Genomic DNA, 23222 nt, shown 5'->3' with positions numbered 1-23222 from the left:
TTCAGAAACACCTTTTTCTTTTTTACACTCACAATATGTGCATATGTGTGTGTGATTGTTTGACAGTATTGAGCATCTGAGCCTAAATATGGCCATGCAGCTGCTTGTCGGAGTCCCTCTAGAGATGGTCCATGGAGCACTGAGGATCGGACTGGTATACGCATGTGGTGTGCTGGCAGGTAGGTGGGCTGAAACACACACATCTGCACTGTGAAAAAGAATAACTCACATACATTGAACATGTTCTTACAGTCTTATTGTTAGCCCATAGCATGAATACTCTTCCTTCATGTCTACGCTTACAGTTGGTGCTTTTTCTTGCATATTTAACATGAGGATCCAACCAGAGTTGGATAATGTGTGTTTGTGACCTGCTGAGAGATAAAGTGGGCTGTCCCACAAACTCAACCTTATTGAGATAATGGTATTCTAATATTCCAATATGGTTATTATTGTTCCTCCTTTCTTTGACATTTAAAATTTGTCACTTTCTTAAAATTGGCAATGGGTTTCTTTGTGTTTTCAAAACTTTCGAAAAGGCCACTGTTGCAAAGTGACCTACATGTTGGGTTAGTCTACTTTAACTTATGTTTCAGTGCGCTTGAGACAGATAGCCTTGTGCTTTTGTATTTCTACCAGACGTAGTCCGAAGTGGGGGTTGTCAGCATCCCTCTAAAGTCCTTGCAGCTCCCCAAAAGGTCACGTACAATAAGACGGAGCAAACCAAAATGTCTGAAATAAAACATAATATGACACACACAGCGTCAATGAAATAGGAAGAGGGTGAGGTAATGAATTTATAAGTGTTAAAAAGAGGGAAAAGACAGTTCTGGGGAAAGCAGCTACAGCTTTGAGGTATATACTAACACCTGCTTCCTGTCTACTTGTCAATCAATTGTCACAATGCCTTTTTCAGCCTCCCTCTCCTGATTTATATTCCGAGGTTATTTTTCTGTAATACATACTGGAATAGCATGCACTAACATGCACAAGAGTTTTTTTGTCATGTTTGCATCTGTCTGTTTGTACATGGTTGGATACGTCCTGGTGAGCACGATGCCTCATTAACAATACATGGTAGACAGACACTTGATATCTACAGCGTGGCTTTGGTGGGGGGATGACCGGGGGGTGGTTGAGCTTTCTCAGGGGTCCAGACTTAAAACATCATTTGAAATGAAAATGTAGAGTGCTGATAAATCTTACCCCCCCCTGCCAATTTTTCTCTCTTGTCTTTACATATTGCTCTAGTATGAGTCACGGCTGGCTCATACCACCAAGAATATATAAACGTTTTATACTGAAATAAACTGTAGGACCTTTGGGTTTCTTCTAATTTTAAACACTCACAAAGGAAAATTAAGAATATCCATAATAATAATAATAGTAGCACAAAATGTCCAAAACGATGTTGAAATTATGTCTCAGAGGCTCCCTGTGTATGGGTCACAGGTCACTCACGCACACCCTGGGGATACCAGCTGCGACACTCGAGGCCTACAGTGGTGACCTCAAAGCAACATAAATCACACAATCCTATGCACACACATCCACACGCAAATGTGGCGTTTTTAATTAGATATCGACTGGTAGCAGCAGGCAGGAGGCGAGCTGGCGTTTGGCTTTGTTGTGTCAGACTGGCTTTTTTTGTTGTGTTTGGCAGCACACAGTGTCCAAATAGAACATTCTTCATTTACTAAATGAAGCCCAACAACCACATCATCACTCTAGTAAGTCCCTTTGGCTGCTCCTTTGTTTTCCACAGCAAATCCAAGGTGGATCCGCATGTTGATTGAATACAAGTTTTACACCGGATCCCCTTTTGGATGCAATTCCACATTATGTGGAGAAATGTGGCAGGGGTGGGGTTTGAACCGGTTTCGCCGACTGAACGGTCCCCCTGCCTTCACTGCGCCTTCCCTGTGCATGCGTCATTTGGGAGCGTCGCAGCAACTCACCGATTATCGCCTAGTTTCTGCTTAATACAGCACTCCAGTCATCTTCTATCTCAGCGACAGATATCTGAAGCTTTTGTACAACAATTGTTTTCACATAATTCGGCATTATTTCATAACAAAAGACAGGGGAGCGATCTGAGTGCGACAGCAACACATCTGAGACTGACTCTCTGAGTCTGACTCGCTACATCCAAAGTGATCAAAGGGAATAATGTGATTATTAACCATCAGATGAGAAATTAAAACCTCTTCAATCATTTTAAAGTCAGTTTTAAGCAGAAACGGAGGTATAATTGGTGAGTTGCTACTGGTGCTCCAAAATGACGTAGGCGGAGCATCACATCAGACTCAGACATGCTCCTGTGGTGCTATTAACTGTGCCCTGTCTTTTATTATGAAATAATGCTGAATTTATGCGGAAATGATTGTTGTACTGAACCTTCAGATATCTGTCGCTGAGATAGGTGATGACTGTAGTGCAGTTTTAAGCAGAAAAGAGGTGATAATCGGTGAATCACTGTTGATGCTCAGAAATGACGCTGCTGAGCTCTGAAATGACGCTTGCGCAGTGAAGGCGGGGGGACCGATTTTTAGGGGGACCATTTGGTCGGCGATGCGGGGAACCCACTGCAATGAAACCAAGCACACTAACCATTTGGTCACCAAGTGTAAACACATAGTCACACTAATTAGCCCGTACAGTCTTATAGCAGTATATCAGATGACCTAAGTACAATTGTTCTGTCAGGTCCATTTTTTAAAACTGAATCAGTTCTTGCCAATCAGGATAAGAATCCTCTGTAAAAAGTTCATAACAATATATGTAAAATTGTGGGTTACAGGCTGTTCATAAACAGAGAAACAAACAAACGGGTGAAAACATAACTGCCCAACTTCTTTGGCGGAGGTGAAAACATTACTAAAACATAGGAACATTTATATAGGGCAGAGCAGTCTCGTTTGAACCCTGTGTGATATCACGGGATTTGACCACTTATGGGGACAGCCGCTCTCATTGTGCAGTATATACACAGCATAATTTCACATGGAAAAATGGTGTACTGTTTTGTTTTTGGCTGCAATCACCGAAGCAGTCGCGAAAAGTGCAGGTTTTTTGGTTTCCACCGGTGAAGGGAAGATGAGGCAAATGGGAGAGGTCATGTCAGTAATTATTAGCCTACACAGCTAACCAGAGTAGCTACGTTCTCTCCCCTGCACAACCGCCTCGACACGTGTGACCTCCGTGTCATAAAAAAACGCAACACATGTCCACTTTCCACCACATCGTCACTTTTTCTTTGCATTTTCACTTTGTTAATTTGCCCAAAATCTCAGAGAAAGTGCTGTGTTTCTATCTCCGGGAGTAGAGAAATTACGTCATATGCGTCATATTTTACCCCTTTAGCGCCCGCCCTCAAACGAGATGGTGCTGCCAGTGAACATATCTTCAATTAAGCAGACCTTCCAGGAATTTACACAAACATTTCAACCAATATACATGGAAAGATAAATGGATATATATCTCTATATATTTGTGTATGGAGAGCTTCATTGATATGTTGGCTGAATTATTTGTTGAATTAATTGTTGAAATCCTGGCATCGCAAATTTCTGAAGGGACTAATTAAAGCCATAGGCCCTTTCAAATTTCACAAAACTGAGAAAATTTAGTTTCTACTGAAATCCGAGTATTATAGTGTAGGTTTATTTTAGTAACATGTTGCAAAATTTCAGCTCATTTTATTGAAAAGGATTATATTTATTTGGGGGGGAAATTCCATATTGAATATTGTCTTTTCCTTCATCGCAATCATGCAGACTAACTACAGGAAGAAGTGCGTGTGCGTATGTATGATGTTTTGAGATGCCCTGTGACCCATCTTCCACTAACATCCATAAGATTTGTTGTCAATCATTTCCAAATCTACCAAATGCTGGTCATAGCATCTGAGCCCTTGAATTTCTCCCCCTTAGGGGCTCACTTACTCATCTTCAACTGCTTATCTGGGATCGGGTCGCAGGGACCCTCAGGGGTTGAAATTCTAAAATGTTTCCAGACAGCATGAATTTTGATCATATTGGCAATATCATATTGTGAATCGCTTATCTAAATGCTAAGGAAAAAATTATAGTGGTGCCAAAGAAAATTCTTTTTATGACTTAAATCTTAAAAACCAATGGCATTAAGTATCATATCATTTTATCAGCTTGTTTACATTTTGGATTTTTTTTTCCCCAAATGGTTGATAGTATCACAATATTGTTATGACACAAAAAACCCCAACTCTGAGTATGCGAATATAATCAAAGTAACAGATGGGGCGGGGCGGGGTTGTTGATCTTAAACAGGGTGGTGATCAGATGGCACATATAGGGGTCAAGGAAGAGGTCAAAGGGCAGAGGTGTTCGATCCAGGTCAGTAACCCTCTGGGGCTGAAGCATACTGTGCTGCTTTAATGCACACAATGGACTCTGACGTAAACACTGACATATAATATATAAACAAAACACTAGAGGTTGTCTTACACTAAGAGTTACACAGTGGTGCAGGACCAGGGACTCAGGGACACAACAGACTCGGAAGGAAAACAGAGACTACACATGATGGCTTCTAAGGCATTGAAAACCTTTTATATTATAAAAACATGTATGTAATATATAGAGATCTATAAATAATTATAAATGTAAATATAGAATATACAAATAAATAAAAATGTGAAATTTGTGGCCACTAGTCAGCTTACTTTATTTTTCAGTAAGGCCCGTGACAATGGCGCAAGCAGTTTTATGAGATTTTTTACGTACCTAAAACATTTTAATCAGGGGTTTAAAATTATTTGGGCTTTAAAAAAAAAAGATGGGAAACTTGACAAGACTTTATGTCGTTTGGAAAGAATGCTATGGCTTCCACTGCGCCCCCTAACTTGGCAAAACCGGTGAAAAAAGTATCTCAAATTACTTTTGCCAAGTACCGCCTTGGCAAAAGTAATTTGAGATACTTTCTTCACACAAGCCAATGGAAACCATGATGAAGATGCAAGGTGGTCAGCTACATGCAAATACCTCCAGAAGGTAAGACAGGTGCCACCTCAATGGTAGGAATAAGATCAGAGCCATCAATACATACACCCTACAAGTCACCACACAGCCAGCTGAGATAATAAGTTTGACACTGGAGGAGACAGATGCCACTGATGTCGAGACACAAAAACTCCTCACAATGCACAGAGGTTTCGACTCAAAATCCAGCACCATGGGACTCTATGAGCAATGGAAGGAGGAAGGGCAAGGAATAATGAGTGTGTGTGTTTGGGTTGGGGGGGGCAAACTCAGCAGTCATAGGGTGTGAGGTGGGGTACAACCTGGACAGGACGCCAGTCTATCACAGGGGCACACACACACACACACACACACACCTATGGACAATTTTTTAAAATTTAGTTATATACAACCCCAGTTCCAATGAAGTTGGGACGGTTTGTAAAATGTAAATAAAAACTGAATAAACAGGGGTGGTTGCCAAGTGGTTCATGCGCTTGGTTTCAGTTCAGAAGGCTCCGGGTTCAAATCCCACCCCTGCCACATTTCTCCATGTAATGTGGAGTTGCGTCAGGAAGGGCATCCGGCATAAAACCTGTGCCAATTCAACATGCAGATCCACCTTGGATTTGCTGTGGCGACCCCGAGTGCAAACAAGGGAGCAGCCGAAGAGACTTACTAATGATTTGTAAATCCTATTCCATCTATATTCAACTGAATATATTTAATGTTCAAACTGATAAACTTTGTTTTTGTGCAAATATTTTCTCATTTTGAAATGGATGCCTGCAACATGTTTCAAAAAAGCTGGGGCAGTGGTATGTTTACCACTGTGTTAAATCATCTTTCCTTCTAACAACACTCACTAAGCGTTTGGGAACTGAGGACACTAATTGTTGAAGCTTTGTTGGTGGAATTCTTTCCCGTTCTTACTTGATGTACGACTTCAGTTGTTTTACAGTCCAGGGTCTCCGTTGTCGTATTTTGTGCTTCATAATGCGCCACACATTTTCAATGGGCGACAGGTCTGGACTGCAGGCAGGCCAGTCTAGTACCCGCACTCCTTTACTACAAAGCCACGCTGTTGTAACACATGCAGAATGTGGCTTGGCATTGTCTTGCTGAAATAAGCAGGGACATCCCTGAAAAAGACGTTGCTTGGATGGCAGCATGTGTTGCTCCAAAACCTGGATGTACCTTTCAGCATTGATGGTGCCATCACAGATATGTAAGTTGCCCATGCCATGGGTACTAACGCACCCCCATACCATCACAGATGCTGGCTTTTCAACTTTGCTCTGGTAACAATCTGGATGGTCTTTTTCCTCTTTTGTCTGGAGGACACGACATCCATGATTTCCAAAAACAATTTCAGATGTGGACTCATCAGACCACAGCACACCTTTCCACTTTGCATCTGTCCATTTCAGATGAGGTTGGGCCCAGAGAAGGCGGCGGCGTTTCTGGATGTTGTTGATGTATGGCTTTCACTTTACATGGTAGAGTTTTAACTTGCACTTGTAGATGTAGCGATAAACTGTGTTAACTGACAATGGTTTTCTGAAGTCTTCCTGAGCTCACGCGGTAAGATCCTTTACACAATGATGTTGGTTTTGAATGCAGTGCCGCCTGAGGGATTAAAGGTCACGGGCATTCAATGTTGGTTTTCAGCCTTGCTGCTTACGTGTAGAAAGTTCTCCAGATTCTCTGAATGTTTTGATTATATTATGGACTGTAGATGATGGAATCCCTAAATTCCCTGCAATTGAACATTGAGAAACATTGTTCTTAAACTGTTGAAATATTTTTCCACGCAGTTGTTCACAAAGTGGTGATCCTTGCCCCAGCTTTGCTTGTGAATGGCTAAGGCTTTTGAGGATGCTCCTTTTATACCAAATCATAACACTCACCTGTTTCCAATTAACCTGGTCACCTGTGGAATGTTCCAAACAGGTGTTCTTTGAGCATTCATCAACTTTCCCAGTCTTTTGTTGCCCCTGTCCGAGCTTTTTGGAAACGTGTTGCAGGCATCCATTTCAAAATGAGCAAATATTTGCACAAAAGCAATAAAGTTTATCAGTTTGAACACTGAATATCTTGCCTTTGTGGTGTATTCAGTTGAATATAGGTTGAAGAGGATTTGCATATCATTGTATTCTGTTTTTATTTACATTTCACACAATGTCCCAACTTCATTGGAATTGGGGTGGTACAATAAATGGGCAGGCTACCAGTTTGTCACATTTGCCACATATAGACTGAAACACACACACACACACACACACACACACCCTATGTTCAATTTGAAGTGTCCAGTTTACCTAACCTACATGTCTTTGGAAGTGGGAGGAAGCCAGAGCACCCGGAGGGAACCCATGCAAATACTGAGCAACCTGGTCTCACAGCAAGTTGTGATTCAGCAGCATGAAATATACATTAATCTATTGGTTTGTGATATTGTGACAAAAAGCACCTCATTTTCGTCACGGCAGCACAAATTCATTGTAATTCATTCTGTGATGGCTGCACGAAATTAAAAATGAAGGGGGGGGGGTCGGGGTGGTTATGGTTAGGGTGGGGGGAAGGCTTACGCGTAGCCATGGGTGGGCCTGGATGGGCCTGGGCCCGCCCACTTGTCAGCCAGGCCCCCCCCCCATCCAATGAGAAGGCTGAGTCGACACTCGACAGTCACCTGTTGTTGCCTCATTGTATTCCTATGATATGGTATTGCATTAGCACTGAGCGACAATTAATACATTTTGTCAAAAAAATCTGGTTCATCTTCTGTGATTTTTATTAATTCATTTTTAGAGTACAGTGGTCCCTCGCTATAACGCAGTTCACCTTTCGCAGCCTTGCAGTTTCGCGGATTTCTTTAGTGCTATTTTGCATGCTTTTTTTTTTAAACGGCGCATTGTGTTCTGCGTCCTTATCAGGCGGGCCGTTCGCGGCACTGGTCGGCATCACCGCGATTGCTGTCACTGCCTCCAATGCGCTTTCTGCGGGCTCAGTAAACGCAGCAGCGGGCCACCTCCTCCTGTCTGCTGTGCGGAATTGCGCCAAATCTGGCAACAGGTCAGAGACTACGCTCACTGTTTTGATCCGGATGTTGACCGCAGCCGCAGAGCTCTGTGGCCACCGAGAGAGGACTTGGATTCTTTGCGGGTCCGCATCCGTACCTCCGGAGGCAGTGAGCGAAGGGAGAGTATGCGCATTGTGTTCTGCGTGTGTCTGTTTATAATCTTCTCGCACAGAAGAAAAAGAGAGTGTTTACACAAGAGAGAATAGTGAGAAAATGTTAATGCCTATTTGAGAAAAGTGTGTAGTGAGGGGTTTTACAGCCTTAAAACCTCTATAATAATTGCAAAAAATAGCGCTGACTACTTCGTGGATTAAAACGTCCACCAGAACATCCACGTTGACTCACAGACTGAATGCACTCTCCGTGCTTTCCCTTGAAAGAGAACTGACCAAATCATTGGACTATGATGTCGTGATAAGAGAGTTCAACAAAAAACCCCGTCATCTCCTGCTGTAGCATTAAAAGGATTCGTCAAATGTAAGTGTGAGACCATTAATTACTTTTTCTTCTAAATAGGCCTAATTGTTAATATTATATTGCAACTGCCACAAATCATGTTGGTATCCGTTGTGATGTTTTTTAATTTGGCCGCCAAGCCATGGTTTCCATTGTTTATCAATTTCATAATTTGGCTGCCGAGCCAACCTGTTTTCATGTTGCGGATATATTTTGAGTTTTTATTTTAAAGGACTTTACATGACTAAGCGTTGTGTTGCTGCTTGCATTGACCACTGACACTTTGCATCTGTGTAACTGTGCACACAGCATCTGTGCAGTTGGCTGAGATGTGTTCATCATTAAACTTGGAATTCATTTTTGAAACAATGTCTTATTTAAATACCTATTGACCTTTTGGGTTTAGGCCGAGCCAAGTAGGCTACCAGACTTGCACTGAATGTGTGTGTGTGTGTGTGTGTGTGTGTGTGTGTGTGTGTGTGTGTGTGTGGCGCTGCACTGCAGCTTGCATTATCCATGTAGAGTACTTGTGTCTGACGTGTCGCGTCTGTGTGCTCACTTTGCCAGTGCTGTAGGCTAAGTGATAACGTTGCTTGCGATGTCCAAACGAGGCATACTTTTTCAAACCGTGTATTATAATACCTACACCTTACCTACAACCCCAAAGGTTGGGCCCGTCTGATTTTTTTATGGGCCCACCCATTTTATGATTTCTGCCTACGCCCCTGGGGGAAGGAGTAGGATTAGGTTATGGTTAAGGTTAGGGTTGGGTGTGGGAGTAGGTGTTGTGTGGGCCGCCAGAAGAGGAGGTACTGCTGGCCCACCACCAGAGGGCGCCCTGTCTGGAGTGCGGGCTCCAGGCACCAGAGGGCGCAGCCGCCTCACAGGAGCAGCCAGGGTGACAGCTGTCACGCATCACCTGCAACAGCTGTTACCAATCATCTGATCGGCAGGGGTACATCAGCAGGACGACGTCTCCACCTCTTTGCCGAGATATCGTTCTACCTGGAAGGTAACGTACCTCAGCTGACTGATTGACAGTACTCTTTTTGTGACTTTGTGCGTTGTAGTGTGGACTACTTTTCCAACGAGAGGTGGAGGTAGCTTTTCCTGCCGTACGGATTCCTGGGTGCAAACGCGCCCTCCTTTAATTGCTTTTTGTTCCTCGCCAGCAGTACCAGGTCCGACACGCGGAGGCAGTGGCCACCTGGGAGTTCGGGACTTGGCGGCTCCAGTATTCCCGGGGTCTGGTGGCGGAGGAAATCGTGTGGTTCCGGTTCTGCTTTGGACAGGCGTGTCCTATCTTCGAGCCTGCCCACACGACACCTTTGTGAATTGACACTTGTCTATTGTTGTAACCTGTTGTATTTGTTGTGCACATTCACAACAGTAAAGTGTTGTTATTTGACCTACTCCATTGTCCGTTCATTTGCGCCCCCTGTTGTGGGTCCGTGTACCTACACTTTCCCAACAGGATATCTCGGCCAGCATCATGGATCCCGAGGGGCGTCAACCGGCTGTTGAACGGCCAATGGAAGAACAGGGCGCACAGGCGTCCGCAGGAGGAATGATCGGTGAGTTGCAGCGGATCCTCACCGCTTTCACGGCTCGGTTGGATTTAATGACCGAGCAGAACGTCCTCCTTAACCGCAGGGTGGAGGCTCTCGCCGCGCAGGTGGAAGCGCACCCTCAGGGCGCTGCTGCGGCTCTCCCTCCTGTCGACCCTGTGCGTAACAGTGACGTTCCACAGGTCGTTCAACGACCCCTCCCACCTTCCCCGGAAGCATACATAAGCCCTCCAGAGCCATACGGAGGTTGTGTGGAGACGTGCGCGGACTTCCTTATGCAGTGTTCGCTCGTCTTCGCACAACGTCCTGTCATGTACGCAACTGATGCCAGCAAGATAGCTTATGTAATAAACCTGCTTCGCGGTGAGGCACGCGCTTGGGCTACAGCGCTCTGGGAGCAGAATTCACGGCTCCTTCAGACATATGATGGGTTTGTGAGGGAGTTCAGAACAGTGTTCGATCACCCAAATAGAGGAGAGACCGCTTCAGCCGTGCTGCTGTCAATGAGACAGGGGCGCCGGAGCGCAGCTGCCTATGCAGTCGACTTCCGCATCGCGGCTGCGAGGTCTGGCTGGAATAGCACTGCCCTCCGCGCTGCCTTTGTAAATGGACTGTCGTTGGTTCTAAAGGAGCACCTGGTGGCTAAGGACGAACCGCGGGATTTAGATGGGCTTATCGATCTTGTTATACGATTAGACAATCGGTTAGAAGAACGCCGTCGGGAACGAGACGAAGGGCGTGGCCGGGCACGCGCCGTCCCTCTCCCTTCCGGTTCCGACCACGTTCCGCCCTCCCCATGCTCCACGGCCCCTACGCTCCGTGTGGTTACAGCTCCCCCTGCTGACGAAGCTATGGACACGAGCAGGGCCACATTTAGGGCACCAGATAGACAGAGGAGGCTGGCCCGCGGAGCGTGCTTTGTTTGTGGCTCAATAGAGCATCAGGTAAGAGACTGCCCCGAGCGGTTAAACACCAACGCCCGCCCCTAGAAACTGGGCTAGGGGTGGGCCGAGACATTCACGTGGGACACACCCACATTGCCACACGACTCCCAGTTACAATCCTTTATGAGGATTTAACCCTGAAGGCCCCAGCACTGGTGGACACGGGCTCTGAACGGAATCTGTTAGACAGCAGATGGGCCAGGGAGATAGGGCTCCCTCTGGTGGCGCTTACCTCGCCTGTGCAGGTGCGGGCACTAGATGGCTCCCTACTCCCTCCAATCACACATGAGACACCACCTGTAACTCTGGTGGTGTCAGGAAATCACCGGGAGGAGATCGAGTTTTTTGTGACTTCTGCTACCTCCCGTGTGATTTTAGGGTTTCCCTGGATGTTAAAACACAATCCCCGGATCGATTGGCCGACCGGGGTAGTGGTGCAGTGGAGCGAGCCCTGCCATTGGGTATGCTTAGGTTCCTCGGTTCCTCCCGGTTCCCAGGCTAAGGAGGAGGTCAGAGTGCCGCCCAATCTAGGGACGGTGCCGGTGGAGTACCATGACCTTGTGGATGTGTTCAGTAAGGATCTGGCGCTCACCCTTCCCCCCCACCGTCCGTATGATTGTGCCATTGATTTGGTTCCAGGCGTTGAGTTCCCGTCCAGCAGGCTGTACAACCTCTCATGACCTGAGCGCGAATCAATGGAGACGTACATCCGGGACTCTTTAGCTGCCGGGTTGATCCGGAATTCCACTTCCCCGATGGGTGCAGGTTTCTTTTTTGTGGGGAAAAAGGATGGCGGACTACGTCCATGCATTGATTACAGGGGGCTGAACGAAATCACGGTTCGTAACCGATACCCATTGCCCTTGTTGGATTCAGTGTTCACGCCCCTGCATGGAGCCCAAATGTTCACCAAGCTCGATCTCAGGAATGCGTATCACCTGGTTCGGATCCGGAAGGGAGACGAGTGGAAGACGGCATTTAACACCCCGTTAGGTCACTTTGAGTACCTGGTCATGCCGTTCGGTCTTACAAACACCCCCGCGACGTTCCAAGCATTGGTTAATGATGTCTTGCGGGATTTCCTGCACCGATTCGTCTTCGTATATCTGGACGACATACTCATCTTTTCTCCGGATCCTGAGACCCATGTCCGGCATGTACGTCAGGTCCTGCAGCGGTTATTAGAGAACCGGCTGTTTGTGAAGGGCGAGAAGTGCGAGTTTCACCGCACTTCTTTGTCCTTCCTGGGGTTTATCATCTCCCCTAACTCTGTCGCTCCTGATCCGGCCAAGGTCGCGGCGGTGAGAGACTGGCCCCAACCCACCAGCCGTAGGAAGCTGCAACAGTTCCTCGGCTTTGCTAATTTTTACAGGAGGTTCATTAAGGGCTACAGTCAGGTAGTTAGCCCCCTGACAGCCCTGACCTCACCAAAAGTCCCCTTCACCTGGTCGGATCGTTGCGATGCCACGTTCAAGGAGTTGAAACGGCGTTTCTCATCTGCACCCGTTCTGGTGCAGCCCGATCCTAGCCACCAGTTAGTGGTTGAAGTGGACGCCTCGGACTCAGGGATAGGAGCTGTGCTTTCCCAGAGCGGGAAGACGGATAAGGTCCTTCACCCGTGTGCCTATTTTTCCCGCAGGTTGACCCCGGCCGAACGGAACTATGACGTCGGCAATCGAGAACTCCTTGCGGTGAAAGAGGCTCTTGAAGACTGGAGACATCTGTTGGAGGGAACGTCCGTGCCATTCACGGTTTTCACTGACCACCGGAACCTGGAGTATATCAGGACCGCCAAGCGGCTGAACCCCAGGCAAGCCCGCTGGTCACTGTTCTTCGGCCGTTTTGACTTCCGGATCACCTACCGTCCCGGGACCAAAACCAGAGATCGGATGCCTTGTCCCGGGTACATGAAGAAGAAGTCAAAGCGGAGTTGTCGGATCCACCGGAACCCATCATCCCGGAGTCCACTATCGTGGCCACCCTTACCTGGGACGTAGAGAGAACCGTCCGGGAGGCCCTGGCACGAAGCCCGGACCCCGGAACTGGGCTGAAGAACAGACTCTACATCCCACCAGAAGCTAGGGCTGCAGTCCTTGACTTTTGTCACGGCTCTAAGCTCTCCTGTCATCCAGGGGTGCGAAGAACCGTGGCAGTTGTCCGGCAGCGCTTCTGGTGGGCGTCCCTAGAGGCCGACGTCCGGGATTATATCCAGGCCTGCACCACCTGCGCCAGGGGCAGGGCTTCGGGACTGCTCCAGCCGCTGCCCGTGCCCCATCGCCCCTGGTCCCACATCGGCCTGGATTTTGTCATGGGCCTCCCGCCGTCCCAGGGCAACACCACCATCCTCACGATAGTGGACCGATTCTCCAAGGCGGCCCACTTCGTGGCCCTCCCGAAGCTCCCGACGGCCCAGGAGACAGCGGACCTCCTGGTCCACCACGTCGTCCGGCTGCATGGGATCCCAACAGACATCGTCTCCGATCACGGTCCCCAGTTCTCCTCGCAAGTCTGGAGGAGCTTCTGCCGGGAACTGGGGGCCACGGTGAGTCTCTCATCCGGGTATCATCCCCAGACCAACGGGCAAGCAGAACGGGCCAATCAGGAGGTGGAGCAGGCCCTGCGTTGCGTGACAGCCACGCACCCGGCGGCCTGGAGTACCCATCTGGCCTGGATCGAGTATGCCCATAACAGGCAGGTGTCGTCAGCCACCGGCCTCTCCCCTTTCGAGGTGTGTCTGGGGTACCAACCTCCTTTGTTTCCGGTGGTTGAGGGAGAGGTCGGTGTGCCCTCGGTCCAGGCCCACCTACGGAAGTGCCGTCGGGTGTGGCGTGCCGCCCGTTCTGCCTTGCTGAGGGCCTGGATGAGGACGAAGGCCCATGCAGACCGTCAGCGGACCCCGGCCCCTACGTACCGGCCAGGGCAGGCAGTGTGGTTGTCTACTAAGGACATTCCCCTTCAAGTGGACTCCCCTAAACTGCAGGACCGGTATATCGGTCCGTTCAAGATCATCAAGGTCATCAGTCCAGCCGCAGTGAGGCTTCAGCTTCCGGCCTCACTGCGGATCCATCCCGTTTTCCACGTGTCCCGGATCAAGCCCCATCACACCTCACCCCTCTGTACTCCCGGTCCGGCACCACCTCCTGCCCGGATCATCGATGGCGAGCCAGCTTGGACTGTGCGCCGGCTCTTAGATGTCCGTAGGATGGGCCAGGGCTTCCAGTATTTGGTGGACTGGGAGGGGTACGGACCTGAAGAACGCTCCTGGGTGAAGAGGAGCTTCATCCTGGACCCGGCCCTCCTGGCTGATTTCTACCACCGCCACCCGGACAAGCCTGGTCGGGCGCCAGGAGGCGCCTGTTGAGGGGGGGGTCCTGTTGTGTGGGCCGCCAGAAGAGGAGGTACTGCTGGCCCACCACCAGAGGGCGCCCTGTCTGGAGTGCGGGCTCCAGGCACCAGAGGGCGCAGCCGCCTCACAGGAGCAGCCAGGGTGACAGCTGTCACGCATCACCTGCAACAGCTGTTACCAATCATCTGATCGGCAGGGGTACATCAGCAGGACGACGTCTCCACCTCTTTGCCGAGATATCGTTCTACCTGGAAGGTAACGTACCTCAGCTGACTGATTGACAGTACTCTTTTTGTGACTTTGTGCGTTGTAGTGTGGACTACTTTTCCAACGAGAGGTGGAGGTAGCTTTTCCTGCCGTACGGATTCCTGGGTGCAAACGCGCCCTCCTTTAATTGCTTTTTGTTCCTCGCCAGCAGTACCAGGTCCGACACGCGGAGGCAGTGGCCACCTGGGAGTTCGGGACTTGGTGGCTCCAGTATTCCCGGGGTCTGGTGGCGGAGGAAATCGTGTGGTTCCGGTTCTGCTTTGGACAGGCGTGTCCTATCTTCGAGCCTGCCCACACGACACCTTTGTGAATTGACACTTGTCTATTGTTGTAATCTGTTGTATTTGTTGTGCACATTCACAACAGTAAAGTGTTGTTATTTGACCTACTCCATTGTCCGTTCATTTGCGCCCCCTGTTGTGGGTCCGTGTACCTACACTTTCCCAACAGTAGGGTTAGTAATAGTAAGTTTAAAAAAAGGCCCCGTCATGAAAATTTGACTCATTTCATCATGGGAGCACGAAAAAAAAAACGTGAGACTGGGCTGCACTGAGCGATCATTGTGATCATCAGTAACTGTTTGTGTTGTTGTGTACTGGACAGTACAGGTACAGCTTCTTTTGTTTTTCTATATGAGGTTTGTGGGTTAATCATTATTTTGATTCTTTAATGAAATTGCAGGGGGTGGGGAGGTCCTTGGATGTGATATTTGTTGGAGTGGTGAATATTAAATTAAATTTTTCTATTGATTCACTGAAAAACAAAAAATCCTAACATATCCTAACATAGTTGCCTAAATTATAGTATGCTGAAAATATTTCTACAATGCAGTGTAGGCTGTTTGTTATTTTAATACACTACTTTGATTACTCTGTAGATTTTGTAAGCTCAGCCTCTGGCCCAACAGTTCAATTCTTTTTCACCTTGTAAGGAGTACAGTGTCCGCCCCTCTCTCTCTAGTTCTGAAGAACTCACAAGATAAATGAGATGTAACTTTGTACTCTAAAATCAAAGGCCTCTTGAGGGACCACGTCCTTGTCTGAGTGTTTCTGTGCGAAAATAATACTATTAAACCAAGTTAGTTATAGTGATGGAGGTCATGGTGCTGACACACACATCCTGAACATGGAAACTCGAGAGGCCGAGGTGTCTCCAACCAGCTGTGTGTGCACGTCTGTGTTTACAGTGGATATTATAAGGAGAGAGACATTACTAAAGGAAGTAATCCCGCCTGGTTCATCACCCCCAAAATCATAGTCAAATTCAGAATTAGTGATCAGTGCAGTAATAGCTGTTATAATACTAACTTCTTTTTTTAACCTTTGCCAATTGACAGAGGCGGGCAGAGGGTTTCTTCATAACCATCAGTTGTTACAGGCTGTGTAACACAGGCACAGATTGTGGCACAGACTGATTTTCTTGTCCATTAGGTGGGCAGTGGGTCGGAAGCAGAAAGACAGTCAGCACAGGCACCAGAGTCCAAAGGAGCAGGTGACTACTCGGAACGATGAGGTCTAACACATTGTATGCAGGAAAGCTCAGCATGATGCAATAAGACAGTCTAGCAAAGGAGTACAGGAGACAGAGGTAAAATGGACGGACATCATTACACTGATGAGAAACACCTGGGGAGGCGCAACAGGAAGAAGCCGCAACAATGCACAAGAGACGAGATTATGAAATAACACAGGAAGTGCAGTAGACAGGTCAGGGGTCAGTAACAACATGCACTGGTGCCACAGGTTCCCATATCCAACACACTACAGAACCACCCAGGCAGGAAATGCATGCATCACAAAATCTCCAAAATAACCATCTATCTATTGTTGCCAGTTAAAATGTAGACATCCCCTTGGCCTTCTCTAGCTAAAGGGGTCCTCAGAACTAAGGCTCCTATGTGCTGGATTATGCCCAGAGAAACTAGCCACATGACTACAATAAGGTAGCTGATGTTTCCGCAAGCCGATGCAAATGATACTCCAAATCTGAGTACACAAAGCAATTCCAGCAGTACCCAAGGGTCCTCTGAAGAGACCGAGTACCAGCGATACGCAGTCATCACCTTAGGCTAGTATCTCACTGGGCATGACTGTTGGGGAGTAGTTGGAGGTGCGAACTAGCATCCAAAAACATGAATGAACAACTAATTTACAGTTAGAATCTCAATGAAAAGGTACAAACGACACATTGCGCATGAAGTGCACAGATAGTATCCATGTGAATAGACGCTGTGGAAATTCCCTCCATTATGCCGAGTAAGGAACAGCTCTGTAAATAATAATAAAATAAAATGAAATGAATAGTAAATAGCCCTCCGACAGCCTGGCATCCTATCCAGGGTGTACCCTGCCTCATGCTGGGATAGGCTCCAGCTCCCCATGACCCTAGATTGGACTAAGTGGTTAAAGATGAGTGAGAATAATAAATTCATAATGAATAATAAATAATAACAAAGCCTAGCCTGGCTTCACGGAGGAGGAAAAAAATACATCAGGAAGAAAACTGTGAACAGGGAAATCACCCACTTATAGAATGATTTCTCACAGGATGAAATATGTAATGGCCAGTGGTCCACGCGATCAAAGAGGTCTAGCTTGTGCCATCACACACATATGGTGCGCATTGTACTCCTGTGTCCTCCTCAGTTCTGGGGATTGGCCAGTATTGGTCCACTGCTGTGCTAAAACCCAGCTCAGTGTGCATGGGTTGACCATGCGTGCACTCGGCTCACTGTCGCCAGCATAAGACTTTTCCTTTTGTGGTCCTGATTTAGAACAAAAAAAAGAAATAATCCCAGCTACCATGGACAGCTGTGTCCAGCCTGCTTACCATGTGTGTGCACGGGTCAGAAGTGAGGTCTCGCTCCGATCATCTCCAATATTTTGGTGTGCTCCCAGGGCAGCTCGTGTGTGTCTGCTATGAGGAATGTCAGATCCTCAATTTTGTTTCCAATCACTCACAATGTAGTTTCATCCGTCGTCATTCCCTCACAAAGTTCTTTCATGAATCTTGCACATTATGAGTCGGGAGACTACTCTGAGTGCTTTGCGATGGCTCTGTGAGTACTTGGTGAGTAGCTTTGTCACCTCACCAACTTCAAACTGTTCAAAATGCAAGTGACACATGAGCAACACCATGCAACCTATGTGAGGGGATGGTACCACCAGTGAATCTCGTGCAAAAATCTCAGAAAATTTATTTCAAATGCCAGTTGAAAACTGTTGATGAGATGCCACTCTGAGGTCATTAGTGTCCAAGTCTCACAGTACGGCAGCAAGCACTAGGACCCAAAAGACTTGGACCTTTGTCCTCCTGCAACAACATCCAACTACCTCATGACTCCATAAGCAATTCCCAGGTGTTTCTCGATTTGAAAAGGTTGAGGACTCAGAGACCTGAATGATGCTGCCGAGATAAGTAAATGTCTCCACAAGTCTGACACTTTCATCGTATACAGATACATGTTTGAAGTCAGAGTACAGAACATTATTGAAAAGCTGGATCTTGATCTGGGACAATCACAAACCGAGACACTCCCATTCCTCCACCCATACCACACTCCTCATGTGCTGCAATCAGGACATCAATCGATTCTACAAAAAATACAGCATTATCCTCATAGTCAAGGTCTTTAAACCTTTTCTCATTGACAAAGGTACCTCAGCTGCTGGTTTCGACAGCCTTACCAAACACCCAGTCGATACAAGCATTGATCATAGAACACATCCCTGACAAACACCACAGTTCTTAGGGAAGAAGCCAGAGACATGGCAATCACAGTCAATTCTTGAGTGAACAGAATTGTTTTTCCTGCACTGCTAGTGCACTTGCAGCTGCTGTGTGTGTGTGTGTGTGTGTGTGTGTGTGTGTGTGTGTGTGTGTGTGTGTGTGTGTGTGTGTGTGTGTGTGTGTGTGTGTGTGTGTGTGTGTGTGTGTGTGTGTGTAATCCTCAGTTTCTTGAGCTAGTAGTCTTTAATAATCATGTTATTGTACTGCTGCTTCAGTGTTCTTTTTATAATGGGTTGAGAATCGATGAAGGCCCGACACTGATGCTAAATTTAAGATCTAGTTTTCAAAACACCTTTCATTACATATTACTTGGTCCTGTACAGCCAGAAACCAGGACATTCATTTTAAAAGCACTCACAACACCAGAATGAGATATTACTTTTGTTATCTTTATCCGAGGAACCACAAAATATCATAATCAAGCTGAACATGTAATTTTTTCAGATAAAAAACGGCCAGTGATGAATCATATAAAAGTGAAGGGTGTCTACAGGATATCTGGAAATTATAATATGATCTGTGCTTTTGAGTGCCTCAGATATATCCTCCTTATTTTGTTTGGTTCGTGCAATTATTTACTGAAAATCATGAAAACTATGTGCAATCTTGTAGATAACAGAGATGAAAGGTGAAGATAAAATGAACTATAGCAAGGCGGATGTTCACAACATTGCATGTTAAAATAGTGACAAAATAAATGCATTGCCATCAGTGCTTTGTGCTGCACTGCTGCTAATAGTAATAATAACTAGAAGCACTCAGAGAGTTCATACCTCCGCCAAGGCCATGGGGTCACTGACACCATAACATCTACACTCCGTGGAATCATTGAACCTAAAAAGGTCTAACAATGATGTTTGCTCAGTAGTAAAAAAAAGTTTCATCTGCTGTGACTGGATAGCATGTATCCTTAGCGCTTGGCATCTCAGTTTACTGCAACTTGCACCTTTCCCAGAAGCTACTGTCATCTGAGCACTGATATTGATATTGCATGTGCTTATAGACAAAAACAAATAAGAGACAAAATTCAATTTATTATTCAACTAAACTGCAAATATATGAATTTTTTTAACATTTATGAAACACTTCTCTAAACAAGGCCAAAGGGTCACTGACCCTAAAGAGATTCCCTCCTTGGCACAGTGATCTATTTCTTTTTGTCTCTTTCTCTAAAATTGTATATAATAATCATTAGATTATTAATATATAAACAAAAATAAATTTAAGAAATATTACAATTTGAAAACAAATGCACCCGAACGTGATGACAGCTGCAACTGCTTAATGCTAACTTTTAACACTGAAAATGCCATAGACATGCTAACATGTTAGCATCAGGATCCGGATCGTGATCTGGATCACCACTAAAATTTAATCACTTCATCTTGTTTTGAACTTTAATCAGTTCATCTTGTCATTTCCAACCACTCCACAAAATTTCATCAAAATCCGTTCAAAACTTTTTGAGTTATCCTGCTGACAAACAGACAGACAAACAAACAAACGCGACCGAAAACATAACCTCCTTGGCGGAGGTAATAATAATAATAATTAAAAAAAATGTAAAATGATGCTCCTACTTACCGAAGATAGATCCAGATTTTTAGTAATATCATGGATCCCAGAGAGGGCAAACTCCAACAGCTGGTTCTCAATCATCAAAGAAATTAATGCTGCTATTAAACACTTTTATGACAAATGACTGAACTACCAAAGTGATGTCTGGTGTCTGTCACCATCTGTGTGAATCCCTGTCTGTCACTGTTAAATCCCTTGTACCAACCGGTACACCCATTTTCTCCTCCCATCTGGAAATTACATTCCTTTCTATCACATTCACCACTAGGGTATCTATCACCACTAGGGTATTGGTGTAACCCTACAACCCCTGGCAATAATTATGGAATCACCGGCCTTGGTAAATCATCACGCAATGTTGCAAAAGATGTTGGTTGTTCACAGTCACCTGTGTCTAAACTCTGGACCAAATACAAACAACATGGGAAGGTTGTTAAAGGCAAACATACTGGTAGACCAAGGAAGACATCAAAGCGTCAAGACAGAAAACTTAAAGCAATATGTCTCAAAAATCGAAAATGCACAACAAAACAAATGAGGAATGAATGGGAGGAAACTGGAGTGCATGTCTGTGACCGAACTGTAAGAAACCGCCTAAAGGAAATGGGATTTACATACAGAAAAGCTAAACGAAAGCCATCATTAACACCTAAACAGAAAAAAAACAAGGTTACAATGGGCTAAGGAAAAGCAATCGTGGACTGTGGATGACTGGATGAAAGTCATATTCAGTGATGAATCTTGAATCTGCATTGGGCAAGGTGATGATGCTGGAACTTTTGTTTGGTGCCGTTCCAATGAGATTTATAAAGATGACTGCCTGAAGAGAACATGTAAATTTCCACAGTCATTGATGATATGGGGCTGCATGTCAGGTAAAGGCACTGGGGAGATGGCTGTCATTACATCATCAATAAATGCACAAGTTTATGTTGATATTTTGGACACTTTTCTTATCCCATCAATTGAAAGGATGTTTGGGGATGATGAAATCGTTTTTCAAGATGATAATGCATCTTGCCATAGAGCAAAAACTGTGAAAACATTCCTTGCAAAAAGACACATAGGGTCAATGTCATGGCCTGCAAATAGTCCGGATCTTAATCCAATTGAAAATCTTTGGTGGAAGTTGAAGAAAATGGTCCATGACAAGACTCCAACCTGCAAAGCTGATCTGGCAACAACAATCAGAGAACGTTGGAGCCAGATTGATGAAGAGTACGGTTTGTCACTCATTAAGTCCATGCCTCAGAGACTGCAAGCTGTTATAAAAGCCAGAGGTGGTGCAACAAAATACTAGTGATGTGTTGGAGCGTTCTTTTGTTTTTCATGATTCCATAATTTTTTCCTCAGAATTGAGTGAGTCCATATTTTTTTCCCTCTGCTTGGTCTAAAAAAGTAACTGTTACTGACTGCCACAATTTTTTTCCTGATTTCTTATAGTGTTTCTTAAAGCCAGAAAGTTGCCATTTGAAATGACTTTAATTTTGTGTCATGTCTGTGATCTGCTTTTTTTTCTACAAAATTAAACAACTGAATGAACATCCTCCGAGGCCGGTGATTCCATAATTATTGCCAGGGGTTGTAAATATTGACCATAATATAAGATGTTTTTTTGTTTTTTTTTTTAACAGAAAAAAATACATCTGAAAAATAGAAGGCTGGCTTATAATTGTAGAATAAGTATTTGATTACTTTTAGTGGCACCAATAACTCTTAAACTACCATGGCTGATATGGGCCACATCTCAACACCACCAAATGCAAAAAACACAGACACACACAAATGCATCAAGTCAACAACATGTGGTTGCAACGAAAAATATCTTTCAAGCCTGAGACCAATTAATTTGACAGTGTGTCTGCTGCAAATTCACAGAATTTATCAGAATAAATGCAAACACTTTGCAGAGCTTCACAACACAACAGATGTACATACAACACAAGCAGCAGTTTCTACCTGAAGGATTTCAGCTAATGGGCCAGTAAGTTTACTTATTTACTTTATTCATGATTTTACTCTTATGCTCACTGTAATTTAACATTTTATTTTGTTTGTAATGTACTGGAGTAGAAGTCAGAGTGAGTACAACTGATGACTCCTAACCAGAGAACCACACACAAAGATGAGTGTGATGTTCTTTATTCACACCCACACACACCTATGAACAATTTAATGTTTCCAATCCACCTATCCTACATGTCTTTGGATGTGAGAGGAAGCTGGAGCACACGGAGGGAACCCACACAAACATGGGGAGGGACTCAATCCCAATGACTTTCTTGGTGTGAGGCAACAGTGCTAACCACTAAGCCACGTACTGCTGCATTATTTTCAAACAAAGCAATTTCAGAAAGTATTTTTCCAGAACTGTCTTTTGAAAAAAGGTTGTCTTATAATCAGAGCTGTCTTGTATTTGGAACAACACAATAAATAACATCCAGATTTGTTGTGACTATCATTAGCTATTGATGATATTGTGTAGGCAGCTTGACATTTGCACGAATTTTGGCTCCGCACTGGCACGGAATCTTGTGTGCCAGTGAGTAAACTTGTGGTAAACTCTGACATGCCCTGTTTGCGAATGGTTTGCACAATGTTCACAGCTACTTCACGCAAGTGTCATGAAATTTATGGATGCCAGAAATTTTGAACATTTCAAAATCTTTGCACATTGGCATGCACCCGCATACAGTTCACAGACATTTTACAACAGTTTACAAGGAGTTTACTCAGTGGCACACTAAATTATGTGCCAGTGCGGGGATCAAATTCCTGCAAGTGTCAAGGCACCTTATGTCAGTGGCACATTTGACAAAAACCTATAATAATGAAGTATGCACGGTTCTGAAAAGAAATGAATGAATAAATGAATAAATAATGCATATTAACAAAAGAATATAGATTGAGAGTTCGTTTATGGGTGTTTTAACACTGAGTGTGAGAATATAAAGTCGAAGCACATTGTGTGTTCTTCTGTGCCGTGTGGGCAGCAGCATCTCATATGCTTTGCATCAGTAATACGATACACTGTTTAGTAGAATGGGGCTCAGGGAATGAGAAGATTCACTGAGTGGGAGAGAAGAAGACACATAGCAAATAAGACGGACAGAGAACACTGGTTGCTTTGGTAGTTTAATAGTCTGACAAAGCACCTCTCCAACTCTTTTATTTTGTTTGTGGCACACAGTCCGC

General features: G+C 45.4%; 1 protein-coding gene across 2 annotated transcripts in view; it reads left to right on the top strand.

Annotated features, from left to right (window-relative positions):
- rhbdl3 (rhomboid, veinlet-like 3 (Drosophila)) overlaps positions 1 to 23222 on the top strand; it is a 103139-nt gene that overhangs the window by 57438 nt on the left and 22479 nt on the right. For both annotated transcript variants that reach the window (XR_004565193.1, XM_034188004.1), the window contains exon 6: positions 67 to 179. Coding sequence is in view for 1 of the 2 variants with exons in the window: in XM_034188004.1 (XP_034043895.1) it covers positions 67 to 179 (113 nt within the window). In the remaining variant the exon portion in view is untranslated. The remainder of the gene's footprint in view (positions 1 to 66; positions 180 to 23222) is intronic.

The sequence above is a fragment of the Thalassophryne amazonica genome, chromosome 15 (genome assembly GCF_902500255.1).
Source record: "Thalassophryne amazonica chromosome 15, fThaAma1.1, whole genome shotgun sequence".
NCBI lineage: Eukaryota > Metazoa > Chordata > Actinopteri > Batrachoidiformes > Batrachoididae > Thalassophryne > Thalassophryne amazonica.
This window is presented reverse-complemented; position numbering and strand designations above follow the sequence as displayed.